General features: G+C 39.7%; 2 protein-coding genes and 1 pseudogene across 4 annotated transcripts in view; 2 read left to right on the top strand and 1 right to left on the bottom strand.

Annotated features, from left to right (window-relative positions):
• The window catches only part of Etfdh (electron transfer flavoprotein dehydrogenase), a 22,146-nt gene extending 3,518 nt beyond the window's left edge, over positions 1-18,628 (top strand). The window contains exons 2-13 of the mRNA XM_021157522.1: positions 1,431-1,568; positions 2,105-2,334; positions 6,069-6,150; positions 6,592-6,710; positions 9,183-9,260; positions 10,021-10,167; positions 11,099-11,239; positions 12,799-12,942; positions 14,883-15,051; positions 16,638-16,820; positions 17,317-17,538; positions 18,261-18,628. Of these exons, the coding sequence (XP_021013181.1) occupies positions 1,431-1,568; positions 2,105-2,334; positions 6,069-6,150; positions 6,592-6,710; positions 9,183-9,260; positions 10,021-10,167; positions 11,099-11,239; positions 12,799-12,942; positions 14,883-15,051; positions 16,638-16,820; positions 17,317-17,538; positions 18,261-18,424 (1,817 nt within the window). The 3' untranslated portion in view covers positions 18,425-18,628. The remainder of the gene's footprint in view (positions 1-1,430; positions 1,569-2,104; positions 2,335-6,068; positions 6,151-6,591; positions 6,711-9,182; positions 9,261-10,020; positions 10,168-11,098; positions 11,240-12,798; positions 12,943-14,882; positions 15,052-16,637; positions 16,821-17,316; positions 17,539-18,260) is intronic.
• Positions 15,307-15,854, top strand: LOC110290779 (annotated as a pseudogene). The gene has a single exon (XR_002377509.2). The product of XR_002377509.2 is annotated as a 40S ribosomal protein S13 pseudogene (transcript).
• Positions 18,629-19,129: 501 nt separating the features above from the next.
• Ppid (peptidylprolyl isomerase D) overlaps positions 19,130-20,468 on the bottom strand; it is a 12,158-nt gene continuing 10,819 nt past the window's right edge. For both annotated transcript variants that reach the window (XM_021157912.1, XM_029475040.1), the window contains 3 exons: positions 20,059-20,145; positions 19,932-19,974; positions 19,130-19,378 (listed from right to left, as the gene is read on the bottom strand). In XM_021157912.1, coding sequence (XP_021013571.1) covers positions 19,290-19,378; positions 19,932-19,974; positions 20,059-20,145 — 219 coding nt within the window. In that variant the 3' untranslated portion in view covers positions 19,130-19,289. The remainder of the gene's footprint in view (positions 19,379-19,931; positions 19,975-20,058; positions 20,146-20,468) is intronic.

Genomic DNA, 20,468 nt, shown 5'->3' with positions numbered 1-20,468 from the left:
AGTGAGTTCCAGGACAGCCTGGGCTACACAGAGAAAACCTGTCCATAAAAAAAAAAAAAAAAAAAAAAAAAAAAAGAAAAAAAAAGAAACTAACATTGATGAAATGTTATACTACAAAACTATTCAGGTTCCCATTTTCTGGTCTAGGATCTAGTCCATGTAGCTTTTAGTTAGCATACCTCCATCTATTTTAATGGGACACTTCCTCTGCTTCTTGTCATTTGTGATTTTGATATAAGCATTTTATTGAATGCCTCTCAGTCTAAATTTACTTGGTGGTTTCTCATGATTTCCTGATTAGACTGAGGTGTGAGGATTTTGAGGGTGTGGGCCACACAGGTAAAGAATCTTTCTCATTATATCATATCAATAGCATGTGACATCATTGTATTGCTGGTCATATTTAAATGGTATTTGATTCAAATACCATTTGATTCACTTAATTCAAATTATAACTATAATATTTTTACTGTAAAGTTAGGTTTTTTTTTTAATATTCCACTTATTAGAAACTAGAAAGGTCCAGTCCACACTCAGTAGGGAAAGAATCAAAAAATATGTGAATATATAATCACAGTCTTTAGTATTATAAGTTTTTCTATAAAAAAAATTGTGTTTTTTTTCTATTTTTATGCCCTTTAATGAGTCACTATCCCCTGCATCTATTTTTATTATACTATCAGCCATTCATTTCATTACACTGTCTCTCACTTGTTTTAAGATTGTAAATTTTAGATGAAGAGGTGCATTATCAGTTAAGAACACTGACTACTCTTCCAGAGGTCCTGAGTTCAATTTCCAGCAACCACATGGTGGCTCACAACCATCTTTAATGGGATTCTATGCCCTCTCCTTGTGTGTCTGAAGGCAGCAACACTGTACTTACATATATAAAATAAATAAATCTTAAATAAAACAAAACAAAGAAAAACACATTATGGGGCTGGAGAGATGGCTCAGCAGTCAACCTGATGCTCTTCCAGAGGATCCAGGTTCAATTCCCAGATCCCACATGTCAGCTCACAACTGTCTGTTATTCTAAGTCTAGGGATCCAACCCCCTCACACAGACTTGTGTGCAGGCAAAACATGAATGCACATAAAATAAAAATAAATGATTTAAAAGATTTGAAATTTTGCTTCATGAGCAAAAGTTAGCTGTATCACTCATAAGAAAAATCATTTTCCATTTTGATTTGTGTCAATTATTAAGAATATTCATTCAGAGCTGGGCAGTGGCAGCATATGCCTCTAATCCCAGCACTTGGGAGGCAGAGGCAGTTGGATTTCTGAGTTCGAGGCCAGCCTGGTCTACAGAGTGAGTTCCAGGACAGCCTGGGCTACACAGAGAAACTCATTCAGCTTAGAGATTTTTCAGTCTACAACAGATGGAAACTAATTCTTAAAAGGATACTTTTCATTTTTATGCAGCGTATCACTGGTTTCATGCCTTAAAAATTAAGAAGTGCCTACCTCTGTGTGCTCCAAGATGCTCTTCAACCTCTGCTGTACCTCAGATCACCACTCACTACACTGTTCATCCCCGGGAGAAAGACAAAAGATGGGAAGGTAGGCGACAATTTTCATAAAACTCGTGAGACTTTCCTAGATATTTTATATTACCTTGTTGGTCTTAATATTTTGTTTTTCATGACAATTTAAAAGCATTCAGTATATCACAGTATATCACAAATGTTGTTGTTCATTTGTTTCTTTTAGAACAGGACTTCATATAGTGGCCTGACCTTGAACTCCTGAATATAACAGGATGACCTTGAACTCTCCTGCTCTTACTGCCCAATTGTTATGATTATAAGTGTATACCACCATGCTTTCTAAATTTATAATAATGGGTTTCAAAGCCAAAAGTCTGTTCAAAGGAACCAAAATAAGATACATACTAAAATAGAACCTAAGAGAACCTGAAACTCATCAGCTTATATACTTACTATAATTATTATCCATAGCCCAGAGAGAATATCTATAAATTATACTCTGAAGCATAGTGTGCACACGAAAGTACATCTTAAAGTATCCTAAACCAGCGTATGACTTACATGGTCATATCAATCCCACAATTGATCTTTAACATGTTTTCCTCCCAGGAGTGAATATGGAGAGGTTTGCAGAAGAAGCAGATGTGGTCATAGTTGGTGCCGGCCCAGCAGGACTCTCTGCAGCTATTCGGCTAAAGCAGCTGGCTGCTGAACAGGGAAAGGACATCCGTGTGTGTCTGGTGGAGAAAGCTGCTCAGATCGGAGCACACACACTCTCAGGGGCTTGCCTTGATCCAGCTGCCTTCAAAGAGCTCTTCCCAGACTGGAAGGAGAAAGGGGTAGGGCAAGCTGATTCTTACACGAGGTCTACTCTATGCTGTCTCTACTTTCACATTAGTAAAGAAAACCCTTGTCATGGAAATCTCAATTGTTAGCTATTAAATATATATACTTAAGGGTTTTTTTTATTTTTTAACTTAAAAAGAACCAAAGAAAAGGAGCCTGAGGCTTAAGTGGTATAACATGTACAGCAAAACCTGGGTTCAGTTTCTAGCACCAGACAAAAATGAACAATATATTTGTATGCTTTTGTACTCCTACAGTGGAGGAAGCAGAGGCAGGAGGTTGATGGACTCAAGGCCAGCCTGGCTACATAGCAAGACCCAATCTAAAACAAGTAACAGAATTGTAACTTGACCCCCTTGTCAAGTTGACACACAAACACATCACTAGGAAGCCTCAACCCTTAGTTTCTTATTCATCCCAAAGATCTAAATAACTTTAAAAGCCCCACAGCCTTTACAAATTCTTACATATTAAAATTTCATTCTCTTTAAAATATCCAATTGCTTTTAAAAATTCTAAGTCTTTTTACAATTCAAAGTCTCTTAACTGTGGGTTCCACTAAAATACTTTCTTCCTTCAAGAGGGAAAAATATCAGGGTACAGTCACAGTCAAAAGCAAAATTCAATCTCCAACCATCCAGTGTCTGGGATCCAACTCATGATCTTCTGGGCTCCTCCAAGGTCTTGGGTCACTTCTCCAGCTTTGCCCTTTGTAGCACACACGTTGTCTTCTAGGCTCCAGCCACCTGTAGTCCACTGCTGCTGCTGCTCTTGGTGGTCATCTCATGATACTGGCATCTCCAAAACACTGCTGTCTTCCACTGTAACTAGGCTTTACAAATAGCCTCTCATAGACTCTCTTCATGGTGCTAAACCTCAACTCCTTTGCGTGACCCCTTCAGTCCTGGGCCATCAGTTGCAACTGAGGCTGCACCTTCACCAATGGCCTCTCACAGTGCCAAGCCTCAACTGCTCTGCATGACCCCTTCATGCCTTTAAAACCAGAACCACCTGGGTGACTTTTTACACATTATTAAGTCCAGCTATAGCACGAGGTACAACCTTGGCTATCTCTGGAGCACAGCTTCTTTGTGCTCTCAGAAAACACTTCCCAGAAGATGTCACCTCCATGATGCTGGTCTCTTCTTAACCACTACTGATTTCTTAGCTCCAGCTAACCAGCATCAATGGTCCCAGTAACGCAAAGGCTTCACTTTAGTAGTTCTGGTATCTTGTTAATCACAGCTGATTCTTCAGCCCCAGCTAACCAGAACCACAGAATCTTCACAATCAAAACAGCAATGGACCTGATAAGAGTCTTTAATCTTCCCTCTGAAATTTCACAAATCAGGCCTCAATCGGTTGCACTGTTCTCAACATTATCTTCCAAGCTCCTATAGAACATCCCACAAAGCTCTTAACACCCAGTGGCTTTTCTAGCCCAAAGTTCCAAAGTCCTTCAACAGTTGCTCCCTAAAACATGGTTAGGTTGTCAAAGGAATACCCCACTATGCTGGTACCAATTTCTGTCTTAGTTAGGGTTTTACTGCTGTGAACAGACACCATAATCAAGGCAAGTCTTATAAGGGACAACATATATTTGGGGCTGACTTACAGGTTCAGAAGTTCAGTCCATTATCATCAAGGTGGGAGCATGGCAGCATCCAGGCAGGTGTGGTGCAGGCAGAGCTGAGAGTTCTACATCTTCATCTGAAGGCTGCTAGTGGAAGACTGGCTTCCAGGAAGCTAGGCTGAGGGTCTTAAAGCCCACGCCCACAGTAACACACCTACTCCAACAGGGCCACACCTACTAATAGTGCCACTCCCTGGGCCAAACATATACCAACCATCACACATAGTAACTCATATATTTTAATTTTTAAATATTATTTACTTATTTTTCTTTATATGAGTACACTGTAGCTATCTTCAGACACACACTAAAAGAGTGCATCAGATCCCATTATAGATGGTTGTGAGCCACCATGTGGTTGCTGGGAATTGAACTCAGAACCTCTGGAAGAGCAGTCAGTGCTCTTAATTGCTGAGCCATTTCTACAGCCCCCCTAAATTTTTTATGTATTTACTTATTTTATTATCTTATGTATATGAGAGTTTTTCCTGCATATATGATTATGCTCCGCTTGTATGCCTGGTGCCTTTTGAAGGTCAGAAGAGGGCTTCCGTTCCCTAGGAACTAGAGTTACAGACAATTGAGAGCCACCATGTGGATTCTGGGAATCAAACCCAGGTCCTCTGGAAGAGCAACCAGTGCTTTTAACCTCTAAGCCATCTCTCCAGTCCATATCTCCTATGTTTATATAATGCTACCTATAAGTCACATTTATATACTGAATTTACCTAATAAAATATAACACTTTGTTGTTTTAAATTTGTGCCTAGTATAGTATTATGTAGACTTTTCTGGGATAATGCAATATCTAAAACCAAAGAGGAAAGTCTAACCTTCTTTCCTTTTAAAATTTATTTTAGATTTTTATTTTCTATGGATGAGTATTTGCCTGCCTCATGACTATGCCTGATGCCCACAGAGGTTAGAAGAGGTTTAGATGCATTGCATCTCCTTGGAACTTGAATTACAGAGAGTTGCGGGTGCTGGGAGTTGACATCAGATCTTCTTTAAAAGCTCACACTCTTATTAACCACTGAGCCAAGTCTCCAGCACCTGAAACCAGTTTCCTAAAGAAATAATTACTGTGGTTTCTTCTAATCTCAGCAGAAAAGGCTACGAGTCTGACATACAGAAGACTCAATGTTAGGTTTCATTGCTTTCAAAATTAATATGAAATTGGTTAAAATCTTACTTTCAACTGTTTCTCTTGTAGGATGAGTTATATTTGTCCTACATCCAAAATTAGAATATTTGTGAATACCCTTAGTAAAGGTCAAATAAGCATATAAATGTTTGCACTCATTTTTTTGTAGAATAAACTATAATTTGAACGTCTCCTTGGTGCACTCCTTCCCAAATAACAGGCTTTTATTAAAACAAGAACACTGAAAAATGGAATTAATTCTGTCTTCAGTATATCAGAACCCGGTATCGTTAGATTGGCACAGCGTCATCTCTAATGTCAAAGCCCATTACTGCCTTGCCACCCTTACAGCACAGCTGTCAGCTCTACATGCATGCTGGTGGTCTTTACCCCTTTTCTAAGTTTTTTTTTCTTCCAACAAGGCAGGGGCTTTTAATTTGAAGCAGGCCCCTAGGCCCACAGAGACAGGGAAACGTGATGCACACAGTTCAAACATGCTTCAGAAGGCATCTGGAAATGACGTGGCTAGGACAAGACTACCAAGAGCTGTGGGCTGGCTTTAGGATTTCCATCCTAGGAGTGGGTAAGAACACTAGTTACTTTACCAGAGGACTACAGTTCAATTCCCAGCACCCATATGGTGGCTCAAAACTGTCTCTAACTCCAAAGTCACCTTCTGGCCTCTATAGGCACCAGGCACATAACCGGTACCCAGCTATACACACAGGCAAACACCCTTACACGTGTTTAAGAGAAAAAGATTTCTATCTGTTCCCAACAGACATAAAAACAATTTCAGTTACAAGGTTTTCAAAGGAAGGCTGAAAGAAAAGTGAAAAGGAGAGGAGTTCCTTTTCTCTTCTCTCTTTAGGTTTAAGAGGGTTTTACAATGTATACTCACCGTACAAATACAACTGAAACATCTCCTTCCTGTTCTCATTTGTTCCTAGGCTCCACTTAACACTCCTGTAACAGAAGACAGGTTTGCCATCTTAACAGAGAAACACAGAATTCCTGTGCCAATTCTTCCAGGTAGAGTATGGCAGGGTCATGAAACCATGGGCTTGCACAGCTGGAAGGAGCTGTGGTGTCACAGCTGGAAGGAGCTGTGTCACAGTTTCAGTGAGGAAGAACTTTCCTCTGCAGATGAGAAAACAGAAGCCCAGGAATGTGAAGGGCTTGCCCAGAGATACAGCTAGCTGATGAGAAAGCCAGACTAGAGTGCAGTTCTTTTGTCTTCTAGTCTAAAAGAGCCTTGAAAGCCAGCCAGGAATTTTTAATTTCAGGCTTTAATATTGATTTTATTTTAATAAACTAGAACTTTCACCAAATAATGTCATTATAGCCAAGAAGATAATGTGTGTTTTTATGCAGCAGTACACACTGATTAGATTTTTTTTAATTAACTATATTCGATTGTCGAAGTGCCTTAGCAATATAATGTCCGATCTTAAATTACATAAATAATTGCAGGTCTTCCGATGAACAATCATGGCAATTACATCGTACGCCTAGGACATCTGGTGAGCTGGATGGGAGAACAGGCAGAGGCTCTTGGAGTCGAAGTGTACCCTGGGTATGCTGCTGCTGAGGTCTGTATAATTCTGTTTTGTTTGTTTTAACATTTATAGGAAACAATCTCTTTTTCTTACTAAAGTCAACCAATAAGTTTACAGAGATAAATTGTTTAGAAAAATCTTAGCAATTTAGAATTGCAGGGTTGGGGAAAATACTAAAAATGATAATCCAAAGAGGAACTGAATTTCTTCTGTTGCCCCCCGTCATGCGATTGAACACCATGGGGATATGAACTCTCTGTGTGGACTCGTGGTCTTTCATGTATTCAGTGGAAATCATCTGCTGTGTGTGCTTTGCAGAACAAGTCTGTGCACTCTTCCACGGGCACTCTCCTTCCACGGGCACTCTCCTTCCACGGGCACTCTCCTTCCACGGGCACTCCTTCCATGGGCACTCTCCTTCCACGGGCACTCTCCTTCCATGGGCACTCTCCTTCCACGGGCACGCCTCTTCCACGGGCACTCTCCTTCCACGGGCACTCTCCTTCCACGGGCACTCTCCTTCCATGGGCACTCTCCTTCCATGGGCACTCTCCTTCCACGGGCACGCCTCTTCCATGAGCACTCCTCTTTCCCACTCTTTCTCACCTTTATTCACCAGAATTTTGTTTCCCAGGCTAATAATCTCACTTCTTTCAACCACCATGCTCTGTAATTTGATTGCTCTCAATATTGCTGCCCTCCACTGAACACATTCCTTTCCCTTTTTGAAAGTCGTACCATGAAGAATAAACTAGTTCAAGCCTTATGTAGATTATTCTTCATTCTAAAAACTTCTTCTGTTAGTTCCCACAAAACAACAGTTTTGGCAACCATTTCAAACTGTTTACCCTGAGAGATTAAATTTGAAAATCCAAAGGAATCTTCATAACTTGTAAAGAAATTGTTTAAATCAATTTAATATTCAATGAGCAATAAGCCAAAAATACCACTATTTTCACAGGTGAAGAAAGAAATATCCTTTTAAATAGCCAGGTACCTGGGCATGATAGTACGCCTTTAATCCCAGCTCTCATGAGGCAGAGACAGGCAAATCACTATGAATTTGAGACCAGCCTGGTCTACATGAGGCTAGCCAGGCCTATATAATGAGACCCTGACTCTGTAACAGAAAGGAGAGGGCTGGAAGGATGGAGCAGGTAAAAGCTCTGGCTGCTTCTCCAGAGGATCAGGTGTAGTTCCCAGCGCCTACATGCGAGCACACACATCTGTCCAGGAGATCTGCCACCCTCTTCTGGCCTCTGAAGGCACAGCATGCACTTTCAGGCAAAACATAAAATAGAGACATAAAACATACACATAAAACATTTTTGAAGAAATTTGACTGGAAGAAATAATGAAAGAAGAGTGAGGGGTAAGAAGAAATTCTTTTATCTTTGTGTCAGAAAAAATTCAATTCTTTTTATAAATCACCGCCAAGTAAAAGACATAGGTTCTGGTTGCAAAAAGTTTCTGTTTTCCACCCATACATATGCATTTGGGTTTTTAGACCTCCGTGTGGGACTTTGCGTTGCTTCTTTGTTAAGCATTGTTGATGGGGCTTCATGTCAGAGTCACAGGTGGGCAACTTACTAAGTGCCTGGTATCTCCTTTTGTGTGTATATACTAATTGTCTCTACACAGTTTCTCTTTTAGTTGCTTCTTTCCTGATTGTCAGGTGTAGTGGTAGTTAGTTACACCACTTTGGCTCCCAGAGGGTCACACTCCCAGCTACCCACCCAAGAGCTCTTTGAGTTCTCGAATGAAAGACACACACACACACACACACACACATGTGCACCAGTTAATTTTTTACATGCTCAAAGGCTGGGCACTCCTTAACCGTCTCCTGCTAGCAAACGCTCCCCTCCAGTACTGCTGAGACTCCTAGAACTTCCCCTGTTACCACAAACCAAATCGGGGAAGGCCACCTACCCAAATTCGTACATGACTGGTTGACTTTCTCTCTTGCAGCCCTGAGTCCTGGTGATTCTCTCCTCCTCCTTCTCTCCCAGTTCCTAGCCCACACAAATCCAAAGGTCCCACCTTAGTCTACCTGCCCAGCCATTGGCTCTTTATTGATTGATCAAAAACCAATTGGGCACGCAGATTCCCAATTTTGGGGGGCAGATTAATTGAAAGTGTCAAGACCAATCCCCAACAGTTATCAGGCTTTATTGTTTGGTTTAGTGCTCCGAGCCAGACCTCAGTTCCTTTTTTACCCCCTTCTCCATTGCTACTATCCTTGGGTCAGTCTCCACCCTCGAGCCTTCCTACAGCCTCATGTGATTCGAGTTCATGTTTTGCTTGGCTCTCCAGAGAGCATTTTCCTCTAGAGGAAACCAATGAGAATGTCAGAATAGTACAACTTCTCAACTTCAGGATTATGCTTTTTACTCCCCCCGACCCCTTCTTGCTTCACAAATAAACTGTAATCATCATCATGTCAAATATGTCAAAGTTAATATGAATCTGAGGTAATAATAAGTTTGCTTATATCATTTTTAGGTCCTTTATCATGAAGATGGTAGTGTAAAAGGAATCGCCACTAATGATGTAGGCATACAAAAGGATGGCGCACCAAAGGTATACCTTTTAATAGTTATGTGCTGAACAAGAGCTAGCAGGGCACACTGCACATCTGCAGTCCCAGTACTTGAGAGGCTGAGGCTGAAGTTTGAGACCAGCCTAAGCTACCTACATACAAGATCAAGAACCAACTCAAGCTCAATGTTTAGGTCTTCCTATAAACCGCACTTATGTGGGCTTGAGAATATAATTAAGAATAATACTGTTTTTTACAATTGCTTTAAAAAAAAAAAGAGGCAAGTTTGAGCTCAACACAAATATAACATGTTGCGTGCAGTCTACTTATGAGTAAATGGATGTATGTAACTAGGCTGGTGAGATGGCATAGCGGTTAAGAGCAGTGGCTCTTTGTTCTTCCAGAGGTCCTGAGTTCAATTCCCAGCACTGTATGGTGATCTGAAGCCCTCTTCTGGCATGCATGTGTACATGCAGACAACACTCACATTTAAAAAAAATTACAGCTGGGCGTGGTGGCGCACGCCTTTGATCCCAGCACTCAAGAGGCAGAGACAAGGATGTAACTAGGTTCTCTATGGTGTCTAATTCATTTTCTTTTCATGACTCATAAGTAAGAGCACTGCCTTTGCTTCTGATGGAAAAAGCAAAGTCAGGAATGTACAGAGATGGAAATGTAGATTCTACTTATAATAGACAGTCCTGATAGTTTTCTTCTAGTACATAGGTCTACCGTGTCTTGTGTACCTAAACTATTGTTTAGTTTATCAAATATTGTTTTTAACATGTTTTTGCTTTTCAGACAACATTTGAAAGAGGACTGGAACTGCATGCCAAAGTCACAGTTTTTGCAGAGGGTTGCCATGGACACCTAGCCAAGCAGCTTTATAAGAAGTTTGATCTGAGGGCCAGCTGTGATGCACAGACTTATGGAATTGGTTTGAAGGAGGTATCCTGGTTTGCTTGCACAATTTTAATTGTAGGTCAAATGATTGCCAAAATTACATCTGCAGTAACTTGTAAACTTGAAAATATTTGAACCTTAATATTTTTCATAACCTGCCCTTCTATGGCTGTCTCATGTGTTGCTTTTAGAATGGCCACATCTTACAAAGAATTATTTGTTCAAAATTATGTGAAAATATTTCAGGAAATACCCGGACATTGTATATTGATCTAAAATTTAGTAAAGTTAAATGTATATTTTCTCAATTTATTCTATACTCTATTAACCCTTTAAACTGTGCTTTGCAGTGCTAGGGATTAAACTCAGGACCTTGAATCTGTTAGGCAAACATTCTACTTGAGCTACATCCCAAGCTAGTTTAAGCATTTTAAGAAATCTTCCTGCCTACCATTTTAAGAAATCTTTGCACTACCATGACCAGCATATGTATGTATGTATGTATGTATGTATGTATGTATGTATGTATTTTAAAGGGCTTGGGATGTCATAGAGTGCTTGCCTAAAATGTATGAGGGTTTGATTTCAATCTCCAGCATTGCAAAAATAAATAAATAAATAAACAAGTTCAGTATTTTGTGAATAAAAGCTTGCAGTGAACAACAATCCTATTGTGAGATGGCTGAAGTAAGAGGTAAACTGACAGATCTGAATTCTGCTACTCCATTGATTTCCCCACGCCCACAACAGTGAGCACGCTTACATAGCCAGTACTACAGAAAATTTTCAATAACTTTTTCTGTACCCCCACAAAAGAAGTTCTTCATTTGAAGTGCTAATGGGTTCATAACTTTTGTGACCTACTTCTTTATGTTGGCTTAGCAGGCAATCATTTGATTATAATACTTTTTGGTGTACAAAATAATTTGTATGTATGATACTGTATGACCTCATGGACTTTGTTTTTTGGTTTTAGTTATGGATTATTGATGAAAAGAAGTGGAAACCTGGGAGAGTAGATCACACTGTGGGTTGGCCCTTGGACAGACATACTTATGGAGGCTCTTTCCTTTATCACTTAAATGAAGGTGAACCTCTAGTCGCTGTTGGTTTTGTGGTAAGTTGTCTCCCATTACAAAGGCTTTGACTAGAGGTAGAGAGTGATCAGTGTGAAAAATAGGGGTTTTTAACCTGGAGAATACTTTTCCATTAGAAAGCTGACGTTTGCACTTATCAGTGTGTAAAATCTCGATGGCTACTGTAGATATTCACCAACTTACTTAGCTGTAATACTAGTAGCTATTACATTCTAGGCACTGTTCTAGAAGATTTGCGGAGATTGGTCAGTCAATTTTGTAGCCATCCAGTGCTATGAAGCATGTCCTTATTGTGAGCAAATTAAAATAAGTCTAACCAAATGCCACAGTAACTCCTTGTCTTAGTTGCTGTTCTGTTGCTGTGAAAAGACACCATGACCAAAGCAACTCTTATATAAGAAAGCACTTAAATGGGGGGCTTCCTTACAGTGCATGATCACCAATGGTGCTAGAGCAGTAGCTGAGAGCTTTGCACCCTAGTCTGAAGCCAGAGAGACTAGGCCTGGTCTAGTCCCTTAACATCACTAAACCCATCTCCAGTTGCAACCCTTTTCCAACAAGGCCACACCTCCTAGTCCTTCCCAAACAGTTCAACCTAACTGGGAAAAAAGCATTCAAATATATTAACCTTAGGGAGCCATTCTCTTTCAAACTACCATAATGTTGGAGGCAGGATTCATGCCTGATGCTGACTTTAGAGCCCACTTCCACTATGCCATGCTACTACTAAAAATAAAATTGGCCCACAGTCTGAACCTACTATTTCAAAACAAACAAACAAACAAACAAAAAACCAATTACCTCTTCCACTGCTATAGCAATAAATTAATATCTTAAACATTTTGAACAATGCAGACTATCAAGTTTCTACATCTCATAGCTGACAGCAATGTCAAGGTTTAGTGTCATGATCCTTTTACATGATACATCATTAAATGTATGCACTCAGTACATAGTTTAACACCATCAGTCAGGTTTTGCTGTGTCACCCTGTGGTAGTTACCCTAGTGACTCAGTCGTATGAAAAGCAAAAAGGTGTAGCTATTAATTTCAGCTCTGATACTGCTATAAAAGCTGTACTTCCTCCCACTGTTTTCTGAGTACAATTTACACCACTTAAATTCTGCCCTAGTAGTACTGTAATTTAGATTACTCTTTTTGTTGTTTCTTTGTTGTTTTTTAAAAAATGGGTTCTGTGTGTAGCCTTGGCTATCCTGGAACTCTCCATAGACCAGGCTGACTTCCAACTGAGATCTGCCTGCCTCTGCCTCCCAAGTCCTAGGATTAAAGGTGTGCGCCACCACTGCCCAGCCTGGATTATTATCTTACTAATAGAGTTGGTATCAATAAATAAGTAATGTAATCACAACTCCATTTATGAATACTTATTTACAAATAGGTTTGAGAATCTTTTTTTTTTTTTTCTTAATTTGGACTTTGATTTCCAAAGCACAATGGTTTCTTGGTGTCTTCTTAATTTTTAAAGTTTTCATAGTTATAAATGCCGATTACCCTTTTGCTTACTTTCTTACCCTCAGTGTAGAGTTTATCTCTGCTTTAATTTTGGTTTTGGTTTAAGGTTGGCCTCGACTATCAGAATCCGTACCTGAGTCCATTCCGAGAGTTCCAGAGGTGGAAGCATCACCCCAGCATCCAACCGACGCTGGAAGGTGGGAAGAGGATAGCCTACGGAGCCCGAGCGCTCAATGAAGGCGGCTTGCAGGTAGCTTCCAGCACCCATTCTCAATTGCTATTTTGTAACTTAAATAACCAATTAAGAACGTAATTTTTATTTCATAGGACAAAAATTTAAGGAGTTTAACAAAATACTTATACAATTATGCATAACACAGTAATTACAGTATACCATGAATTTAGTTTCAAGACTATATTGAAGGCAGGAGAGATAGCCCAGTGGTTAAGAGAACTTGTTCTTGCAGAGGACTCAGCATCCACAAGACAGCTCACAATGTCCACAACTCCAGGTCAGGGCATCTGACACTTGCTTCTGACCTCCTCAGACACCAGGCCCACACATGGTACACAGCAAAACACTCATACACGTAAAAGGGAAACAAAAAACCAATATATTGATCTGATTAGGTGTGAGGTGCATGCCTTTAACCTCAGCACTTGGTTGGCTGAGGCAGGTGGATTTCTTAAGTTTGAAGCCAGACAAGAATTCATAAGTGAGACCCTGTCTCCAAAATACATATGTATATTTCTAGAGATATATTCATGGGCCTTTTGTTTACTTTTTTACTAGAAAACAAAAAATGTCATTCACACTATTTCCTTTTATTCCTTTACTTACACCAGGAAACTGAAAAGGAAATGTATCTTTCAAAAATGATTTATCCCAACTGAGTCTTTCATGTAGCCTGGTAGGATTGTACTCGTTATTCTGTTAGTATACACTCAGATATTTTAAGATGATTAATTTTTTTTGAGTAATGTTAAATGATGAAATAAGAACTAAATGGCCATCTAAAAGCTATTAGTACTGTTATGAAAAATATCAGTTAGACAGGTAAGGTAATCTGAGAAGAGCTCTAAACATTAGATCAATGACGTGGAAGAAGATGGCTTCTCTGCTTTCAGGATCATATTTAAAACATGATCACTTCTGCCTCTAATAGTCTAGATTATCAAACTATTTTGAAATTGGTGTTTGGTTTTCTTTAATCTATTAGAAAAGTAACATGGAGGGTGCTTTAAAATACAGCTTTGAAGACACTGGTACTATAACAATAATTCATAAAGTTAAGGGAAGTCAATACGGTATTATGTTAAACAAGGTCATTCAGATGTGTGCAGGTACACACATGTACATGCATGAGGTCAGAGGACTACTAATGGGAGTGAGTTTTCTCCGTCCACTGTGTGGATTCTGAGGCTTGAACTCGAGTCACCAAGTCCAACAGCAGGCTTTACCCACTGAACTGTCTCAGCAGCCCAGGCATGATCTTTTTCCTGACTCCTTCTGCACTCAGGTTTTGCTTCTTGCTCTAGAATTCTACCATTGGTGGGAACTGTGGCCACTCCATCACCCTCTCATCAAAGGCCTGTCTATGGCTGAATCTAGAAAGCCCCTAGAGAAGAAAAACTGAAAATGAACAAAGACCAACCCTGGAGTATGTGCCCCTTGCAGTCCTTACTTCGTCCCTGCTCCTTAGACAATATACCTTTGTTGGCTAACTGGAAGTACTGATACCTTTATTACATTGGTTGTTTTATCAGAAATTCAAAGTTCAGTTTGCTTAGAGTAGCACCTAGACATTTTAATGTCACTAGAGTATATTCTTCACCTCTGCATATCAGACTAAAATAAAGATATGGGATCATTTCCCAAAATAATGTAAAAGAAGTTATAATTTTTACCCAAACTTAGGAAATGTGTGAACTCTGACAGATACACATAAATAAAAGCATGTTATTTTAAATATATTGTTTTGATAATTCTGTCCCATAGAGATCAGGCATGGGATAGGGAAAAAAAAAATAGAGAACTGGCCAAAGTCCTAAGCCTACATGCCCCGGCTACACCCTTTCCTTGCCACACTCCTGTATTTGTTCTTTGCCCTACAGCTTTAGGTTTGGCGTATTTATGTTTGTTTTGCCTCATTTGAGCTGACAAATGTATTATTCTGAATCTCTTTGCAGTCCATACCAAAACTCACTTTTCCTGGTGGCTTACTAATTGGTTGCAGTCCTGGTTTCATGAATGTTCCCAAGATCAAAGGCACCCACACGGCAATGAAAAGTGGAAGTTTGGCAGCAGAATCAATTTTTAAGCAACTAACTAGTGAAAATCTCCAGTCAAAGACAACAGGTAAAAAACTCCTATATGAAAGAATTACTAACAGTCAGAAATTTTTTTCTAAAGATTTATTTATTAGCTGTCTTCAGACACACCAGAAGAGGTCATTGGGTCCCATTACAGATGGTTGTGAGGCACCGTGTGGTTGCTGGGAATTGAACTCAGGACCTCTGGAAGAGCAGTCAGTGCTCTTAACCAATAACATGATGGCTCACAACCATCTGTACAGCTACAGTGTACTCATATACATAAAATAAATCTTTAAAAAAAAAAAAGGAGTATGCTCTTTGCTGCCAGACCTCCGCCATCATGGGTCGCATGCATGCTCCCGGGAAGGGCCTGTCCCAGTCGGCGCTGCCCTACCGCCGTAGCGTCCCCACGTGGCTGAAGTTGACGTCTGACGACGTGAAGGAACAGATTTACAAAATGGCCAAGAAAGGCCTGACTCCCTCCCAGATAGGTGTAATCCTGAGGGACTCACACGGGGTGGCCCAGGTCCGTTTTGTGACTGGAAATAAAATCTTGAGAATCCTCAAGTCCAAAAGCCTTGCCCTTGACCTCCCCAAGGATCTCTACCACTTGATTAAGAAAGCTGTTGCTGTCCGAAAGCACTTTGAGAGGAACAGAAAGGATAAGGATGCTAAATTCCACCTGATTCTGATAGAGAGCAGAATTCACCGATTGGCTCGATACTATAAGACTAAGCGGGTGCTCCCACCCAATTGGAAATATGAGTCATACACAGCCTCTGCTCTAGTGGCATAAATGCTGTTGTGTGCACAAGCAATAAAATCGCTTTGAGTAAAAAAAAAAAAGGAGTATAATCACTTTGTAGTTTGTGCAAGTCAGTTAAGAATCAGTTGCTCCCCCTAAAGATTAAATGCACCAGACTAGACCAGCACTTGCCCCGTGCTCATCAAGCACTAGATCTAATCCCTAGCATCTGCACCCCATCCCCCAAAAGATGGATTTCTTAACAAACTAGATAACTTTAAACAAGTTTTTTCTTTAAAAGTTCTGCAGCAGGAGGTTCAAAATCAAGGAGCGTTCTCTCAGAAATTCCTCTTTTCCCATACCCATCTCAGCTATATTTATGCATTCTTTCCTCCATTCTCTGTCTCTTGTAAAGTGGACATGTCTAATAGATTAGGAACCCACTCTATTCCACAAGACCCCAATTATGTCTGTAACCATCCTATCATAGTCAGGTTCAAGGGGTGAATCCATTGGGACCTCAAAAGACAATCCTTACAGGGACATGATTCCACTCACAATAAAAGCTTAGTGATAGCGTTGACTCCTTTTAAAGCACGGTTATAAATAAGCCTGAACTTGTATTAAGTTTCCTTTTCAAACCAGTTTTTTAAAGCTTCCAGTATAAAACTTAAGGTGTACTTGTCTACTGTGCATAAAGCCCCAGTGCCAGCACACACCACACACACACACACACACACACACACACACACACACACACACACACACACACACACACCCTTTCTTGTTAAAAGATGGCATTTATGTGATTCTGCATGGGTCCACATGTTTTTAAAACTAAGCCTCACCATCTATGTCTCACTTAATACTTATTTTCATAAAAGGACTCCATGTAACTGAATATGAAGACAATTTGAAGCAATCCTGGGTATGGAAAGAGCTATACGCGGTTCGAAATATAAGGCCATCTTGCCACGGGATACTGGGAGTATATGGAGGGATGATTTACACTGGGATATTTTACTGGATATTGAGAGGAATGGAGCCATGGACTCTAAAACATAAAGGTAATTCAGATATACTTAATGCTAATATAGATCTTAAGTAATTGCATATGGAAAAATGTATGTGTGGGGTACATGAGTATAACCTTGTTATAGGGTCTTTTTCCCCCCTTTTTGGTAGTGTTAGGGAATCTCAGACTACATGGCTGCTCACTAGCAAACCCTTTCATTAAGTTCATCTCCACCCTCTTAACATTTTAAACTTGCTTGTCAGAGACATGATTTTTGGTTCTGTTTGGGTATTGGGGGTTGGGGGGGGGGTGCTTTGAGACACGCCAGGCATGAAGAGGCAGATGCAAGACAGTTAAGTTCAAGGCCAGTCTGGACTGCATAACCAGACTGTCTGATTGAAGGACTGAGAATGAAGTGCCGTGGTAAAAGACTATTAGCATGAGCGGCCTGAAATCACCAATACAAAACAAACAAACAAACAAAAACCAAAGGGGAGTCCTGGATAATTATGTTACTTTATTAAATATCTCCCTCAAAATTGCTTAAGGCTCAGACTCTGATCAGCTCAAACCAGCCAAGGATTGTACCCCCATTGAGTACCCGAAGCCTGATGGACAGGTCAGTTTTGACCTCTTATCCTCTGTGGCTTTGAGTGGCACTAATCATGAACATGACCAGCCAGCACATTTAACCTTAAAGGATGACAGCATACCTGTTCATAGAAACCTGTCAATATATGATGGGCCCGAGCAGCGATTCTGCCCTGCAGGTGAGTAACAATTTCTTTCTGCTCCTAAACAGTAAACAATTTCCCACTTCATTAGGAAACTTTTCTTGAATGTCCTGATAGTAGGGATTTTGCTGAGGTCTTCTCTACTTTGGATGACTTATCTCCAAACTGCTTTCATGTCTACCCTCAGACAAACGGACTATAGAAAACAAGTACCTGTTCTTGGGTCTTTTTAAAAGCTGTTCTGAAGTGATGGTGTATGTGTACATGTAGAGACATCATGACCACACTGAGTTCAATGACTGACACTAACTTTAAAGTCATCGCAAGTACTGAATCCCTTAAGTGCTAAGAGTTTTCAGTCAAAATGAATGAGATCTAAATATGGTAGAATAACAGTACTCAGGTAAATGAAAATTACTGTTTGCTCACATGAGATTAGAAGGTAGATAAAACTATTCAAGAATAAGACCCTATCTTAACTTTTAAAAGTTACAGTGCACTGTTAACTGTCAGAAGCGAGGACTGGAGCCAATCTGTTTTAACTTGTTAGATAACCCAGAGAATATTGCTGTACTTCTTTTGTGTGATTAGTTTATATTAATAGCACAACATACACCAAGATCAGATAGTCTCTGGGAATAAACATGAAAACCTCAAGTTTCCATAGTTCTAAGATTTTAATTTCCTCTCACTTTTTCATTATTTGCCTTTTGTTGCATACCTAAATACATATATATGTATGTGGTTTTTTTTTACAGGAGTTTATGAATTTGTTCCTTTGGAACAAGGTGATGGATTTCGATTACAGATAAATGCTCAGAACTGTGTGCATTGTAAAACATGTGATATCAAAGACCCAAGTCAAAATATTAACTGGGTGGTCCCAGAAGGCGGAGGCGGGCCTGCTTACAATGGCATGTAAGACACAAGTGCCTTCACTCACTGGCACATCTGACAGCCAGTTTCTATAAAACTGTAAATGTACGCCAAACTAACTTCCTGTATGTTTAGATAACTTCTGAACAAGTGTCCTTCAAACATTATTGAAGTAAAAAACTTTGTATCTAAAGTTGCCCCATAAAATCATGAAATATTTGTCATAAATAAAACTTTATAAATGATAGAACATCTATTTACCTTTCAAGTCCTTCCAGTACCAACAGAAACTTGTACTACAAGGCTTCTACAATATATTTGTCTTGCAAAACTTAAAATCTTCAAGTATAAAAACAAATGTGTGGTCCACACTAGGAAAGGACATCCAGAGATGAACACTTAAAAACCGTTTTATTGAAAACACAGCCATGCCCTCTGGTTTATACACATAAACGTGACAGTTACATCAGTGGTTCCCAACCTTCCTAGTACTGCAACCTTTTAATACAGTTCTTCATGTGGTGATCCCAAACATAAATTTATTTTTGTTGCTACTTCATAACTGTAATTTTGCTACTGCTCTGAACCATACTGTAAAAATATCTATGTTTTTCAGTGGACCGTCAGGTTGAGAACGGCTGGGCTAGACCATCCACAAAGCCTAAAGTTTAGTGAGAGTTAGAGTTTAAACATTGGCCAGATTCCACTCTTGGTGAAAATGCAGACAGAAACACTTTAAAATGAGATTCGCTGTATTTTTTAACTCTTTATTTAAGAAGGAACCTATGTCAGCACTGCTATGTAAACAATGACAAAGATCACAAAGGGGAACACAACAGGGAGCGTAGACAGTAATATACCTTGTCCTTTATGTAATCAATGTATACCAGTTAAAGAGAGTTTAATCCTTATTAAGCAAACATTTTTGCATACACGGCCTTCTCTTTATCTTTCTGTGCCTTTATCATTTGTTTGACTTTAAGCAATTCTGCCTGGATAGCTGCGGGGGAGGGGGAAGGAAAAAAGAGAAACAATTAATTTTCAAAGCATCTAAAAAAAAATGGAAAAAAGACCAACCACCTTGTAGTGAGAGTAACTCTCCCTTGGCATGGGTGCATTTTTTAGCAGTAATATTTAGGATCACTTTTATCTGCATTATCTTTCTACCTTAGCTACTCTGCAACATACAGAGAATGTTTGGTCCCAGCCACATTCAGTTTGAGGAATGTCCGAATTTTAAAATAACAATGAATACTTTCTTACTGTTCATCTTCTGACTAACATTGATGTAACAGAACCTGCATCTAAACGAGGTTCACAGAAGCATATGAAGTCATATTAAAAAGCTAGTACATTCTTGAGCAGAATTAGAATATAAGCTCTGCATACGGCAGACAGCGTGGTTATTTGTCTAGTGCCTTGCCCAATAAGAGGCACTCTACAAGATGTGAACAAAAATACCTGTCAAGGTTAAGTGTATATTGTATATTGGTTCATGAGTATCCACTTTTGAAAAACAAAATGAAGTATCACTACACAATCTTTTAATTTACCTTTATCTCCTGGGGCTATCTCCTGTGCCTTCTTAAGATCAGCCTTCAATGGGGGAGAGAATTTAAGAAACATCAGACATTAAGACTTTTAAGGTGATTATTATAAAACAAAAATAACAAAATTTACCAATGCTTGATCATATTCTTTCAATCCTTGCCATCCTTGCGCTTTTCGGTACAGTGCTTTAGTATTTGAAGGGTCCATTTCAAGAGCCTATGAAAAAGTATAAAATCAGTATTTGTATCTAAAAGTACCTGTCATCAACTGGCTCCAAAGTCACTGGAACTAGTGAGCCGGTGCCAGCCCGCATGAGCTAGGGTTTACCAGAAGAGAGCTGAGTGAATGTAAAACGAAGGATAGTTTCTTAGCAGTCTCCAGAGTGCTGTTTCAGCACTGTTTCTAGCCCAAGTAGACCCAGACTATTAAATCTTTTAAAATAAGCTGGGCGTGGTGGCGCACGCCTTTAATCCCAGCACTCGGGAGGCAGAGGCAGGCGGATTTCTGAGTTCAAGGCCAGCCTGGTCTACAAAGTGAGT

Source organism: Mus caroli, chromosome 3, assembly GCF_900094665.2.
Source record: "Mus caroli chromosome 3, CAROLI_EIJ_v1.1, whole genome shotgun sequence".
NCBI lineage: Eukaryota > Metazoa > Chordata > Mammalia > Rodentia > Muridae > Mus > Mus caroli.
The sequence above is the reverse complement of the archived record's forward strand: the minus strand, read 5'-3'. Positions and strand labels throughout refer to the sequence as shown.